The sequence below is a fragment of the Oncorhynchus keta genome, chromosome 32 (genome assembly GCF_023373465.1).
Source record: "Oncorhynchus keta strain PuntledgeMale-10-30-2019 chromosome 32, Oket_V2, whole genome shotgun sequence".
NCBI classification, from domain to species: Eukaryota; Metazoa; Chordata; class Actinopteri; order Salmoniformes; family Salmonidae; genus Oncorhynchus; species Oncorhynchus keta.
The window spans coordinates 7,173,285-7,188,206 of NC_068452.1; the positions used below are offsets into that span (position 1 = coordinate 7,173,285).

Genomic DNA, 14,922 nt, shown 5'->3' on the forward strand with positions numbered 1-14,922 from the left:
GTGACAACCAATAAATCTGTATGTTAATGCTACCAACTAGTGCAGTTTACTACGGGAACGTTATTTATTCCAAAAATGAAAATACTGCCCCCTAGTTACAAAAGGTTAATGCTACCAACTAGTGCAGTTTACTACGGGAATGTTATTTATTCCAAAAATGAAAATACTGCCCCCTAGTCACAAAAGGTTAATGCTACCAACTAGTGCAGTAAAACTAGCATTTTTAAAGTAGACGCTTTAGTCCAAGGGTAGGCAACCCTGTTCCTGGAGAGCCACAGGGACTGCAGGATTTTTTCCCAAGTACGCACCACACCTGACCAATTGAGCTAATTCAGTGATTACCTAAATTCAACACACCTGGTATTCCAGGTTGGTTAAATCAAAAACATGAAGTGCCTGCAAAACTCCAGGATCACGGTTGCCTACCCCTGCTTTAGTTTATAAAGGAAGGGTGAAGCAGTTGTAAGGGCATTTAAGGTTAAGACAATAAATAGGCAGTATTCCATTGACAGGATTATTCGACAAAAGCAAAAGTTGTAAAAAAATGATCTGTGCGATACGTGTTACGAGACGGCAGGTAGCCTAGCGGTTAAGACTGTTGGGTCAATAACCGAAAGGTCACGGGTTCGAATCCCCGAGCAGTCTAGGTGAAACAAATATGCCGGTGTGCCCTTGAGCAAGGCACTTTTGCTCCAGGGCGGCTGTCAATAATGGCTGATCCCTGGCCGAGATCCCACTCTGAGGGTGTCGGAGGGAGTGTAAAATAAAAACTAACTAATTTCCAATTCACACATGCGTACACACTTTTACATGTACGAAATAGGACACACGTAAGCACCCACCTAATTATTATTAATAGATAGGAGACGTTTTCTAAAGATCGGCAACATTTTTTTAATAAGTTCGATGGGTGGCTATTTCTTTTGTCGAACCTTCTTCGTTGCGACAAATGATGACGGAACTAGTGTTTTTCGAATAAATGCCGATTGTCACAAATTTGAAGGGACACTGGCAACGTAACTAGACAAAAAATGTTTCCTTGCAGGAAAAGGATTATCCTGACTTTCAAGAGGGCTTGAATTACGTACACCTTGCTTTTCTGGTTGGCAAGTTTCACCATGGCACGGGCAGTGGCGATACATTGGCACATGCAAACTAATATTATTATTAGAATATGGAAAATATTTGTATATTATTGCATTCTATACATGCTGGCTTTCGCGGGCTACCTGAGACATGAAACAGATAGGTGGGACGGCATACACAGTGTTGCCAATTTATTCATGTGCAATTTGCCTAAATTGGGTAATGGAAACACTTTGACCACAACATTTTTATTCAACACTATGGTTTTTCTGATTCTCTGTTGTTGAGGTTAAAGGTCATTAAATCCAGCTGTTTTTATTGACACAAGATAATTCAAATTAAAACTCACGACAGCAGGCAATTATCTAAAGTCTATCTATTTTCTATGCAAACTTGAAAATCACTTGAAAAGTTCATGGAAGCCTAGCTAGTGAGTTGCTGAGAAGAAGTGAACCAGACCAGAACTCTGAAAAAAAGAAGGCCTTCAGAAAATTCTGAAAAGCCAGTCCTAGACATTCCCTAGAGTAGTATTGTCATGGAAATGCCATGGTTACGTAATCGTGAATAATGTCCACTTCGCAGCGTCATAGAAGTGAAACGTTGGTAACAAGAGACATCTGGCATGGCCAAAATTGTCTTTACATCGCACAGATTTCTCTGCTTTCAGATTAACAATGGAATATTCAGGGATCTGAAATCACACTGCATGTTCTTTGGCAGGACACAGTGCGTCTTCTCTATCACTTGAAACTTCGACAGACAAGAACAAATTGTTAGGCCTATATTCATTCATCCAAGCTAAATTCACAAACAGCCAAAAGATTAGGCCTACATCCATCCAATCAAATGCACATTTCAGAATGTTAGGTCATTTGATTAAAAAAAGCTCCAAATTATACAATGTTAGGGTTAATCATATGTAATGAGTAATCTCAATTCAGAGAACATGGGGAGTAGAGGAAAATCAAGACTTAATAGCAATCAGAATTAACTGACATAAGCTTGGGAACAATTCATTAGGATAATAGGCCACTACTAGCAGCAGGAGAGGAAATAAAAGGGGTTTGAGGAATGGAATGAAACTAAAAACTAGACGGGAATGGATTTTTTCATATTGTTTAATAAGCGCAATGTTGGGATTTTTTGTTGTTGTCCTTCAATTGTTTCTTTTGTCCAAGGTACTGGGCAGGTTATGAGGACTCGAAAAACAGACCGGCAATCATGACATTTTGAATCTAGCAAATTATGTTTTGGCTATTCAGTTTAGCTAATACCTATTGAGTTAGGCCTACAGTCTGGGCACATTTTGTCTACACAAACAACTACAGTGATCTGTCAAACACCTACAAATAATCACGTTTGATCACAATGTCCACCCCATGATTTGAAAACAATATTAAAAGAAAATCCTACGTCAAGGATCGACAACTGTCCATCCCTAAGAATCCCTGTGATCCTTTCCATAATTCAAACATATACTTAGCTAGCTAGTTAAAACAATTGCACAAGCACTTTATGGTCGTGTAAATTGTGCCTTTACGGTATCGTTATTATAAATTCTCTGTATGGGGACTGACCGTGCCCCAACTCTGTCTGGGCGTAGGTGCCCAGGGCCTTGAAGGACTCAGCCAGAGGGACCCACTTCTTCAACTGCTGCTTGTTACACTGGGTGTACAGGGTGGGGAGGAACATGACGAAGTGGAGCCCCAGAGCCTCGTGATGGTTGCCCCGAAACACGCTGAGGGAGGGGGACAGACACACAGGTTGACGGATGGACAGACTGGGCGGGACCACTCAGCAGGTTTGTGGTCATTTTACTCATTAAAAAAAAAAAGAATGTGCATTATAGTTTTCCATTTCAAAAGTGTTTTGTGCCTACTAAAAAGGACCCAGGTTTAGGGTTGACACTAGTGTCAACATGACCTTACTGTAAACGCAAGGCTTTTTATTTGTTAAAGGGATTCTGCAAGATTCTGGTAATCAGTCATGCAAGTCTATAGGTACGCAAGCATAAGCTACTGTACCTATTGACTTCCAGTTTTGCGCTAGCGGTAGTTAGCATTGGCTCGCAAAACTACCTGTAATGTCCTTCATACTGTACGCAGACTTAAAAATAGTACCCACGAGTTTCTGACTCTGGGTAAGTAGAAAACCACTTAACTGACAGAATCTTGCAATATCCCTTTAAATACATGCTCTAGGTCTTAGAAGACCACTAAGTATGTGTTTAAAAAAAATAATAACCTTCCCTTTTGGGCTAGATGTGTCAATGTGTAGTTCATACAGTTGAAATCGGAAGTTTACAAACACCTTAGCCAAATACATTTAAACTCAGTTTCACAATTCCTGACATTTAATCCTTGCAAACATTCCCTGTCTTAGGTCAGTGAAGATCACTACTTTATTTTAAGAATGTGTAATGTCACAATAATAGTAGAGAGTGATTCATTTCAGCTTTTATTTATTTAATTGCATTCCCAGTGAGTCAGAATTTTACATACACTCAATTAGTATTTGGTAGCATTGCCTTTAAATTGTTTAACTTAGGTCAAATGTTTTGTGTAGCCTTCCACAAGCTTCCCACAATAAGTTGGGTGAATTTTGGCCCATTCCTCCTGACAGAGCTGGTGTAACTGAGTCAGGTTTGTAGGCCTCCTTGCTTGCACGTACTTTTTCAGTTCGGCACACACATTTTCTATACGATTGAAGTCAGGGCTTTGTGATGGCCACTCCAATACCTTGACTTTATTGTCCTTAAGCCATTTTGCCACAACATTGGAGGTATGCTTGGGGTCATTGTCCATTTGGAAGACCCATTTGCGACCAAGTTTCAACTTCCTGACTGATGTCTTGAGATGTTGCTTCAATATATCCACAATCTTCCTGACTCAAGATGCCATCTATTTTGTGAAGTGCACCAGTCCCATCTGCAGCAAAGCACCTCCACAACATGATGCGGTCACCCCCGTGCTTCACGGTTCTTCGGCTTGCAAACATCCCCCTTTTCCCTCCAAACATAATGATGGTCATTATGGCCAAACAGTTCTATTTTTGTTTCATCAGACCAGAGGACATTTCTCCAAAAAGTACAATCTTTGTCTCCATGTGCAGTTGCAAACTGTAGTCTGGTTAATTTATGGTGGTTTTGGAGCAGTGGCTTCTTCCTTGCTGAGTGGGATTTCAGGTTATGTCGATATAGGACTCGTTTTACTGTGGATATAGATACTTTTGTACCCGTTTCCTCCAGCAACTTCACAAGGTCCTTTGCCGTTGTTCTGGGATTGATTTGCAATTTTCGCACCAAAGTAGATTCATCTCTAGGAGACAGAACGCGTCTCCTTCCTGAGCTGTATGACGGCTGTGTGGTCCCATGGTGTTTATACTTGCATACTATTGTTTGTACAGATGTACCTGGTACCTTCAGACGTTTGGAAATTGCTCTCAAGGATGAACCAGACTTGGAGGTCTACAATTTTTTTCTGAAGTCTTGGCTGATTTCTTTTAATTTTCCCATGATGTCAAGCAAAGAGACACTGAGTTTGAAGGTAGGTCTTGAAATACATCCACAGGTACACCTCCAATTGACTCAAATGATGTCAATTTGCCTATCAGAAGCTTCAAAGCCATGACATCATTTTCTGGTATTTTCCAAACTTAGTCAACTTAGTGCATGTAAACTTCTGACCCACTGGAATTGTGATAGTGAATTATAAAAGTTAATTAATCTGTATGTAAACAACAATTGGAAAAATGACTTAGGACATCTACTTTGTGCATGACAACTGACTTTCCAAAACTATAGTTTGTTAACAAGAAATGTGTGGAGTGGTTGAAAAACTAGTTTTAATGACTCCAACCTAAGTGGATGTAAACTTCTGACTTCAACTCCACATGCATAATCTATTATCAGAACTATGTTTTTTAACCTCAATTAGCAACGAAATCCCTAGTTTGAAAGCAACGGTCTACATGAAGCTGTGCAGTGCCATTTTACTCCACATGGGCCAGCCCCCTAGCAATTAGAGTTCTAGCCAATGAGCTTCAGCTCCTCACCATTTGAGTGACAGCTAGCAAGACTCGCACACACAACACAGTAGAGTGACAGAGAGCAATAAATGTGGTGCACATGTGACATAGTACACCATTTCTGGGGGTTTACTTTTGGCTCGTGAGCACTACTTTCAGAAGTACTGGCTAAAAAGTATACAGAAGTACTGGCTAAAAAGTATACAGAAGTACCGGAGAATCTCTAACACTAGAAAAAAAATTGACATTGGACAAACCCAATCCCTTTAGTTTCACTACAAAATGTGCTCTGATTTGTCCATTTCAATTTGCTCATCATCATTGTCATATTGAGAAATAGATGTTATCAAATGAGACTTACAAAGAGAAAATATAGGCTCCTGGCTGAGGCCTTTAATATGTAACTAGTGTCTGACCTTTATACTCGACTTGGGCTAGTTAAGGCTAAACATATTTGAGGTGAACTGGCAGTTTTTAATAAGTGAAAGGGTAGGACATAGCGTAACATGTGACACAGTTTTAATCTCGATGCGACCTTTGCTCTGCCTAGAGAGATGGTGCTGTCCTGCAACAGTACTCCATGAGTCACACATACTAGGGATGGGGTTTTGAAATCATTTCACTATTCCAATAGTATCAGGAATTTGTCGCATATCTGGATATTCGATATACATATGTTGTTTTTTTAAGCCGAGCACTGCTAAGCGAGGGAGAGAGTCTGGCGCTCTATTGCTGCAGCTGAGGAGCCTTGTGTGTGATCAGAATGGAGGGAGCAGACTGAGGAAGATGGCTAATAAAAATATTGCCTAGTCAGACCATTATTGTTTTCCAGCTGGGTGATCGTCTTTATTATACAATAAAAGCAGATTACAACAGCATGATCATTACACAGGTGCATGGATAAATTGGGGACAATAAAAGGCCATTCTAGAATTTGCAGTATTGTCACAATGCCACAGATGGTTTGACAGAGCGTGCAATTGGCAAGCTGACTGCAGGAATGTCCACCTATATATTAACATATATTTATGTTAATTTATCTACCATAAGCCACCTCCAACGTCATTTTAGAGAATTAGGCAAAGCCCAAACAGCCTCACCAGCCAGCCTCGGTTTGCCGATGTCAACGTTGTGAACAGAGTGCCCCATGGTGGAGGTGTGGTTATGGTATGGGCAGACATAAGATATGAACAACGAACACAATTGCATTTTATCAATGGCAATTTGAATGCACAGAGATCCCGTGACGAGATCCTGAGGCCCATTGTCGTGCCATTCAGTCGACAGCATCGCCTCACGTTTCAGCACGATAATCCAAGGCCCCATGTCGCAAATATCTGTACACAATTCATACTCAACAGACATGTCACCCATTGAGCATATTTGGGATGCTCTGGATCTGTGTACGACCACATGTTCTAGTTCCTGCCAATATCCAACAACTTCGCACAGCCATTGAAGAGGAGTGGGACAACATTCCACAGGCCACAATCAACTCTATGCGAAGGAGATGTGTCGCGCTGCATGAGGCAAATTGTGGTCACACCAGATACTGACTGGTTTTCTGATCCACGGCCCTAATTTTTTTATAGGTGACCAACATTAAGGTATAAGTGACCAACATTAAGGTATAAGTGACCAACATTAAGGTATAAGTGACCAACATTAAGGTATAAGTGACCAACAGATTCTTCTCTGTATTCCCAGTCATGTGAAATCCATAGATTTGGGCCTAAAAATGTATTTCAATTGACTGATTTCTTTATATGAACTGTAGCTCAGTAAAATCTTTGAAATTGTTGCATGTTGCATTTATATTTTTGTTCAGTATAGTTTTAAGTTACAACGTTTAAATCGCCACGTGCACAGGATAAAAAGTGTGTAGAACAGTACAATGAAATTCTTTGAGAGCTCTTTCCCAACAATACAGTGATAGAGATTACAGAATAAAAACTACACAAGAACTACAATGAAAGTTAAAAAGATGTTGCTGGATATTGGCGGACACTGGAATCCGCTGTCGTACACGTCAACCCAGAGCATCCCAAACATGCTCAATGGGTGACATGTCTGGAGTGTTTGCAGGCCATGGAAGAACTGGGACATTTTCAGATTCCAGGAATTGTGTACAGATCCTTGCGACATGGGACTGTGCATTGTCATGCCGGAACATGCGATGGCAGCGGATTAATGGCACGATAATGGGCCTCAGAACCTTGTCACGGTATCTCAGTGCATGCAATTTGCCATCCATAAAATGCAATTGTGTTGGTTGTCCGTAGCTTATGCCTGCCCATACCATAACCCCACCGCAGGTCACTCTGTTCACAACGTTGACATCAGCAAACCGCTCGCCCACACGATGCCATACATGTGGTCTGCGGTTGTGAGGCCGGATAGACTTACTGCCAAATTCTCTAAAATGATATTGGATGCGGCTTATGGTAGAGAAAAACATTCAACTCTGGTGGAAATCTCTGCAGTCAGCGTGCCAATTGCATGCTCCCTGTGGCATTGTGTTGTATGACAAGACAGCACATTTTAGAGTGGTCTTTTATTGTCCCCAGTACAAGGTGCACCTGTGTAATGATCATGCTGTTTAATCAGTTTCTTGATATGCAACACCTGTCAGGTGGATGGATTATCTTGGAAAAGGAGAAATGCTCACTAACAGGTATGCAAGCAAATTTGTTCGCAAAATTTGAGAGAAATAAGCTTTTTGTGAGCATGAACATTTTCTAGGATATTTTATTTCATCCCATTAACCATGGGATTAATACTTTACAGGTTGTGTTTATTTGTGTACTATTACTGCACTGTTGGGTAGAGCTCTCAAGTTAAGCATTTCACTGTACTTGTGCATGTGACAAAACTTGATTATAAAATAATTACCCCCCCCCTCGCTAAAAATGATACTTACAAGTATTCTAATACTAATGTTCAGATATTCTAATAAGCGTGCACATCCCTAACACCTACACAAACCTTTATAGCCACACGGCAGAGTGCCAGGGTCTTGCCCCATTGGCAACACTATATCTATATCCAATATTTGTCACCGTAACAGTCCTGTTGCTTCACCTTATATCAAACATTGGAGATATATATATAAATAATACAGACTTTGATCAGGAAGATACAATAACTCCTCATAAGATGACAACGCAATTACTCGTGGGGCTAATAGCCGGCAATACATTAGCATGGGTTGTGAAGAAGACTTTAGCATGTTGGTGAAAGGCTTAAAGACGGTTTGTGTAATTTCAGCAAATGCGGTGTTTTGCTTCAGTGTGTCCAAAGCAGCACCGATACAGCCATCTGCACTTGAAACCTCAAAACAAGCATGAGAAACCTCGTCCGATGTTTGTCACGCTGTGCTCAGCATTAGCACTTTCTGTGAAATGTTAAGAAAAAAAGAAAAAACATGAAATGTGTGAAGGAGTGATGACTGGAGGATACCGGGAAGTATGACATTTGCTTTGATCATCCCAAACCCTTAGACTTCACACAGTCCATTGAAACCAAATCCTGCTTGTAAATAACAAAACTAGCCCAAATGAGCTTTAATTCCTCACCTTTCATTACTTTCACCTGCATCGGTCACTACACCTAACAGGAAGACAACTCTATGGACAAAACCCTATATCTACTTTCACATTTCTAATTGTGATGTGCAGATCCATAGCATTTACACTGATGTCATCTAACAGACTCTCTTATCCAGAGCGACGTACAGGAGCAATAAGGGCATATTGCCATATTTCGGGATTCGAACCAGCAACCTTTCGGTTACTGGCCCAACGCTCTTAGCCGCTAGGCTACCTGCCACCCATAGCAGGTAGCGGGTCTGGGTCTGTGTCCCAGCCTTACCTCTTGTAGCAGTAGATTTCCTCAGGGTCTGAGATCCCATACTCTCTGAGCTTCAGGATCATCTGGGCACTCTTCTTCACGGCGGCATCGTATCGCTCGCTCCTGGACAGGAAGTTGAGGTCCTCACTTTGGAAGTCTGGGTCACTGATCACCAGTGACTCTGTGGGGGGGGGATAAGATTGGGAGATTAAGACATCAGGGTAAACAGCGTCGGAAACCCAGACTTCTCACACAAAATGGGATTTTGGAAGGGTGGCCATGCGAGACGAGGTCGACCATTATGTACAAATTGTGTAGTATTACCATTGGATAAATAAATGTATCCAATATCATTAGCTACATTTCTATCTGCAACATAATACACCCGACCATTTTAAAATGTTTATTTCACCTTTATTTAACCAGATAGGCTAGTTGAGAACAAGTTCTCATTTACAACTGCGACCTGGCCAAGATAAAGCATAGCAGTGTGAACAGACGCAGAGTTACACATGGAGGAAACAATAAACAAGTCAATAACACTGTAGGAGAAAAAAAAAAAGAGTCTATATACATTGTGTGCAAAAAGCATGAGGAGGTAGGCGAATAATTACTATTTAGCAGATTAAACACTGGAGTGATAAATTATCATATGGTCATGTGCAGGTAGAGATACTGGTGTGCAAAAGAGCAGAAAAGTAATTAAATAAAAACAGTATGGGGATGAGGTAGGTAAATTGGGTGGGCTATTTACCGATGGACTATGTACAGCTGCAACGATCGGTTAGCTGCTCAGACAGCAGATGTTTAAAATGGTGAGGGAGATAAGTCTCCAACTTCAGCCATTTTTGGAATTCGTTCCAGTCACTGGCAGCAGAGAACTGGAAGGAAAGGCGGTCAAATGAGGTGTCGGCTTTAGGGATGATCAGTGAGATACACCTGCTGGACCGCGTGCTACGGGTGGGTGTTGCCATCGTGACCAGTGAACTGAGATAAGGCGGAGCTTTACCTAGCATGGACTTGTAGATGACCTGGAGCCAGTGGGTCTGACGACGAATATGTAGCGAGGGCCAGCCGACAAGAGCATACAGGTCGCAGTGGTGGGTGGTATAAGGTGCTTTAGTAACAAAACGGATGGCACTGTGATAAACTGCATCCAGTTTGCTGAGTAGAGTATTGGAAGCTATTTTGTAGATGACATGGCCAAAGTTGAGGATTGGTAGGATAGTCAGTTTTACTAGGGTAAGTTTGGCTACGTGAGTGAAGGAGGCTTTGTTGAGAAATAGAATGTGGACTCTAGATTTGATTTTAGATTGGAGATGTTTGATATGGAGATGTTTGATATGAGTCTGGAAGGAGAGTTTACAGTCTAGCCAGACACCTAGGTACTTATAGATGTCCACATATTCTAGGTCGGAACCATCCTGGGTGGTGATGCTAGTCGGGCGTGCGGGTGCAGGTAGTTGGAGGCCACGGAAGGAGTGTTGTATGGCATTGAAGCTCATTTGGAGGTTAGATAGCACAGTGTCCAAGGAAGGGCCAGAAGTATACAGAATGGTGTCGTCTGTGTAGAGGTGGATCAGGGAATCGCCCGCAGCAAGACCATAGATTGGCTGTGGTGGAAAAATAAGAAACACTAGCATGCTGCTCTGAGACTCTTTCGCAGGTAGCAGTGTACAAAATAAACAAGTTGTTCTTAACTGACTTGCCAAGTTAAATAAAAACGTATGTTCAACTGTACCTGAAGCCTGGCTTTTCTACTTTAAAAGATTGGAACCATATCTTTCACTATGTAATAGGTCACTGCATCCATTATCTCCTTCCACCCCAAACGTTTGTCATAAGTGATTACGTTTGAAAAGGATGCGGCTATGGTAGTTTGTCTTTTAGCAGACTTTTTGGGAATCGGCATTGCGTAGTTTCAGTTACAGGTGGTGGAAGGGGTTGATTGAACTTCTGCTTTTCGTAGCAATTGTCATCCGACACATTTTGCACAGGACATTCGTTTGCTGAACATCAGACCTCTTGAACCCGAACCACTCCAATATTACCGAGAAAATCAATATCGCTGCCCTTTTTGGGGATGATTTCATCCTAGTGCTGGCTTCCTCACTTTCCATGTTGGTGGAACTCGTACCGTGACTCTTCTCCGGCGTTGTTACAATTTGTGAAAGGCTGTCCAGGGTTGTGATTGGTGGATAACATCTGTGCACGTGTTGTCACGCAATTGGGACACGATTCGACATTGGGCTGACCAAGGTCATAACGGAACCTCGATTATTGCGATACAGGCATTTTCCAAATCGCGCTAAAACATCAACTCGAATATACCGAGAGAAAGAAAAAAAATCCATATATCGCCCAGCCCTAGCATGCTAGCTAGCAAGGTTGCTATGTTATCTGGCATTGCACAAATCAGAGCCTTGTTTATACAAAACAGCATGCACAAGTTACACATGAATGCAAAAAGTGGCCTTAAAATCGTGTCATTGGCTCACAATGATAAAACAACAGCTGACGGGTTAGAACTACTGTTACAACAACAGATAGATAAACAACTGTCAAACCTAGCCTAGGCAGCAGATAAGATGCCGTGCAAATATAGCGACCACTATCGGTTGCCTAGGCTATGCATAACCAACCTTCGCCAATATAGGTCAGCTAGCTAGTTATGAAGCTAGCTAGCTAGCGGCTAGTTCAATGTTTTGTTTACATGTGATTCGTGGTTTCGCGAGCAAAGCTTGGCTACACATACGAGACACAGTACAAGTCATTCCAACCTTACCAATTTCTCTTCTTCTTTTGGTCTTCTCGATGCCTCCGTCCAGAATATGTGTGAGTTTCTCCACGTCAAATGTAGCGTTCTCACGCTCTCTGGTTATGTCAGGATTCATGGCGAAATAAATGATATTTTCCCTTGCAAAAGACGACGTTGCGGTGTGGCGATAAAATGTGAGTTGTGTAATCTTAGGACTGCACGAACCAAGATCAGCAGTGCAATAACCGGAGCCTGAATAATAATCGACGACTTCCTGAATTGGCTAGAAAGGGGGCGCGTAAAAAAAAAACATCACGTTATGTGACGTTGTGAAACATTACTGCCTTGAACTGACAAAACAGCCATCTGGCATCTTTATAGTATTTTGCCTATTTTACCCTTTGATAACTTATTGAGAAGATGCTTCCAGCACCTGCAGTCTTTCATTTCCTTTGGGAAGTCAACTCTGGTGCAGTCAAGGAGGGAGATTCAGTGAGAACATTTGGAAGGTGAGGAGTGTCTACCGCAGGAGGTTGGTGGCACCGTAATTGTTATTAAGAAAGGGTTCGTGGTTATGACTGGAGTGAATCAGTGGAATGGTATCAAATACACGAACCGCATGGTTTCCAGGTGTTCGATGCCATTCGCTCCGTTCCGGCCAGTATTATGAGCCGTTCTTCCGTCAGCAGCCTCCTCTGGTACGATCTTTAACACACCATGTATAATCGTAGTTTTTAAAAATGATTTGTTATCCATTTTGGATTGCATGGCTAACAGACTAGTTCATTTTCTAGATTAGTGAGTTACCAACCAGAGGAATCGAAGGCTACATTGTCTATCCAGCATGCAGCAAGACAGCACCAAGTTGTTGTTCAGACTACATTTGTTGAACCCTTTGACCCCATCATTGGAGCCCAGTACATAGTTCTGGGCGAGATTGAAAAAGCAGAGGGTAAGATTGGGTTTTTATTTGGTTTATATGCTTTGCAACTCCCAAAATTGTAAGGATTTAGGATTAATGCATTTTAAACCCGCTACCATATTACTTAAGATTGAATTGTTTGAACAACAGCTGCTTTGTCTTTGTGTGTGTGTGTGTGTGTGTGTGTGTGTGTGTGTGTGACAAGAACTGAGTAACATGGTGTGACTTGCATGTGTCAGAGTTACGTTAATTCGAATCTGGTATCAGGATAAATATGACAATGAGTCACCGATTGTATGCTATGTATTTTTTATTAGCTAAGCAATAAGTGGTAAATGCAATTTTCATATATACGGTCTCTCTGTCCCACCTCGCAGGGCAAAACAGAGAACTGACTTGTCCTTAACAAAGTTATTATAAATATACCCTGACAGAAATAGTTCCTGCTTCCGAGCCGGCCTGTCAGAGTAGAGACTGGGCGTGGTTTAGACTCACCCAGCGTATCGTTGATTGTTGGCGCAGAGACTGGTCCCAGCCCCCTAAGCGCTTCAGTTGATAGATGTAACTGTTGCTGTGAAGAATTATCTATGCGCTCATGCTCAATACCGTTATCTCGCACCTGGCTCCTGTTATCTAACAAAAGACTGTTTGTTCTCGCAACACTGCGTTCTGAATGTGCCCCCCCCCCCCAACTCATTGCACAGTTCCTGTCTTCATGTTATTCTGTATTTTTCCATCATGAGAAAGGCCCATGGCCCTGAAACTGTTGACAATGTTTCAAGTCAACTATGTTGCATAACACATACATACATCCACACAGGCCAACAGCAGATAATATTCAATCATATATATGGTAACGGGCTATAGTGCATAACACAGAATCCTCATACATGTTGCAAAGCGGTGTACTGTTTGCTACATTTGCCTTGCCTGTCTGTGTGTGTGTGTGTGACATGGTGTGACTTGCTGCATGTTACAAAGTTGTGGTTAATCAGGTATAAGGAGGGGTGGTCATCACGAGGTTTAACTGAGATGGGAAAATACTGAACAACACAATAGCAGGAACTGAGCAACTGTTACAACTAGGGTGTGATACCAGAACAGTGATAATATATACATTGACAGAGGGTGAACGCCAAGAATCGCCAAGAGGCTAGGACTAGTCTGAGCACCTGCGATAGGCTGAGCAAAGTCTAAACCACGCTCAGCCTCCACTGTGATAGACATAGTTCCAACTCGTCTGTTGGCCAATCACAGTATAAGAACAACTGTTTACGTACATCCTGTCAGTTCTCTGTTTGCCCTGCGAGGTGGGACAGAGAGCCCGTATATACGGAAATTGCATTTACCATTTATTGCTTGAATTTAAAGATAATTAATGACAGATTGTGACTTTTATTCTTCCTGATACCGGATTCGAAAGACGCAACTCTAACAAAACCCACTTACCTATCTCTTCACAGGAGGTGATGGTGTGATGGTCCACGCCCGCGTGCTGAACTGTGTGGATGGGGTGAACCTAGCCCTGCTGCAGAGAGGTGTCAATGAACAGAGGAGCTACTTCAGGGAGAGGGGGGAGAGCAAGGGAGATGCTGCTACTGCTGCTCAGCCACGTGCTCCTCTCTGACCTGGACCCAAATAAGAATGAATCTGTCACAACTGCTGCACTGATACAGTGCTACTGGTGTAAAGTTATGATCCAGGTTGAATTGAATGTTCTTTTGTACATGTTGTAATGTTTATATGACCTGATTTATACCTCGGATGGATTGTGTCAAAAGGTCATATTTTATTATGGTTGGGACATTTTCCCCAAATAGCCGATTACATGGACATGTCAAAGATCGAGACTGTGCCTCTAGCTAATTTAGAATGGCGAAGGGTGGAATTATACTATAAAAAGACTTCTGAGGAAATCCTGATTGAGACATAAAAGCTGCTTGTTCTGGTGCACTGTGAAGTACTGCCTTTATTTGTCATACGATATCAATTCTGGAAGTCACCCTCTTCCTGCTGACAGTTAGGCAGGTTCACTGAATGTTGGGGTCAGGTGTATAAAGTAGATCAAGAAAATGCATACTTACAATAACAATGTATCTAAGATAAGAGGGAATGTTTGATGTGGCCATTTATGCAATGGTTACATTTTGTGAATGAAAACCGATATGTAGTTTGGAAATGTATCTTTGTGAGAAACATAAATGATTGATTTGATATTAGATGTATTTGTGCATGAGGTGTGTGTTATCATGTTGCTTTGGTTTTTTTTCTGGTAGTTAAT

The 14,922-nt window shown here is 41.7% G+C and overlaps 2 protein-coding genes across 5 annotated transcripts in view; one reads left to right on the forward strand and one right to left on the reverse strand.

The window, feature by feature from the left end:
• LOC118364955 (peroxisomal acyl-coenzyme A oxidase 1-like) overlaps positions 1-11,890 on the reverse strand; it is a 37,648-nt gene extending 25,758 nt beyond the window's left edge. The window contains exons 1-3 of one of the 4 annotated variants that reach the window (XM_052490606.1): positions 11,747-11,890; positions 8,983-9,142; positions 2,664-2,824 (exon numbers count right to left, since the gene is read on the reverse strand). In XM_052490606.1, the coding sequence (XP_052346566.1) occupies positions 2,664-2,824; positions 8,983-9,142; positions 11,747-11,855 (430 nt within the window). In that variant the 5' untranslated portion in view covers positions 11,856-11,890. Of the gene's footprint in view, positions 1-2,663; positions 2,825-8,982; positions 9,143-10,342; positions 10,555-11,746 lie in introns of those variants that run through there. The other 3 variants (XM_052490605.1, XM_035746793.2, XM_052490604.1) reach the window with 3 other exon arrangements.
• A 189-nt stretch (positions 11,891-12,079) lies between these two features.
• ten1 (TEN1 subunit of CST complex) lies at positions 12,080-14,862 on the forward strand. The gene is made up of 3 exons (XM_035746794.2): positions 12,080-12,228; positions 12,514-12,671; positions 14,105-14,862. The coding sequence occupies exons 1-3, from the start codon at positions 12,140-12,142 to the stop codon at positions 14,266-14,268; spliced, it is 411 nt and encodes a 136-aa protein (XP_035602687.1). The 5' UTR covers positions 12,080-12,139; the 3' UTR covers positions 14,269-14,862.
• Positions 14,863-14,922: the final 60 nt, after the last annotated feature.

Bases quoted from the DNA above. Each gene is read 5' to 3' on its own strand.
- ten1 (XM_035746794.2), top strand. From the start codon at position 12,140: ATGCTTCCAGCACCTGCAGTCTTTCATTTCCTTTGGGAAGTCAACTCT. The intron at 12,229-12,513 runs GTGAGGAGTGTC...TTCATTTTCTAG, and splicing joins TCAGTGAGAACATTTGGAAG to ATTAGTGAGTTACCAACCAG. The intron at 12,672-14,104 runs GTAAGATTGGGT...ATCTCTTCACAG, and splicing joins CGAGATTGAAAAAGCAGAGG to GAGGTGATGGTGTGATGGTC.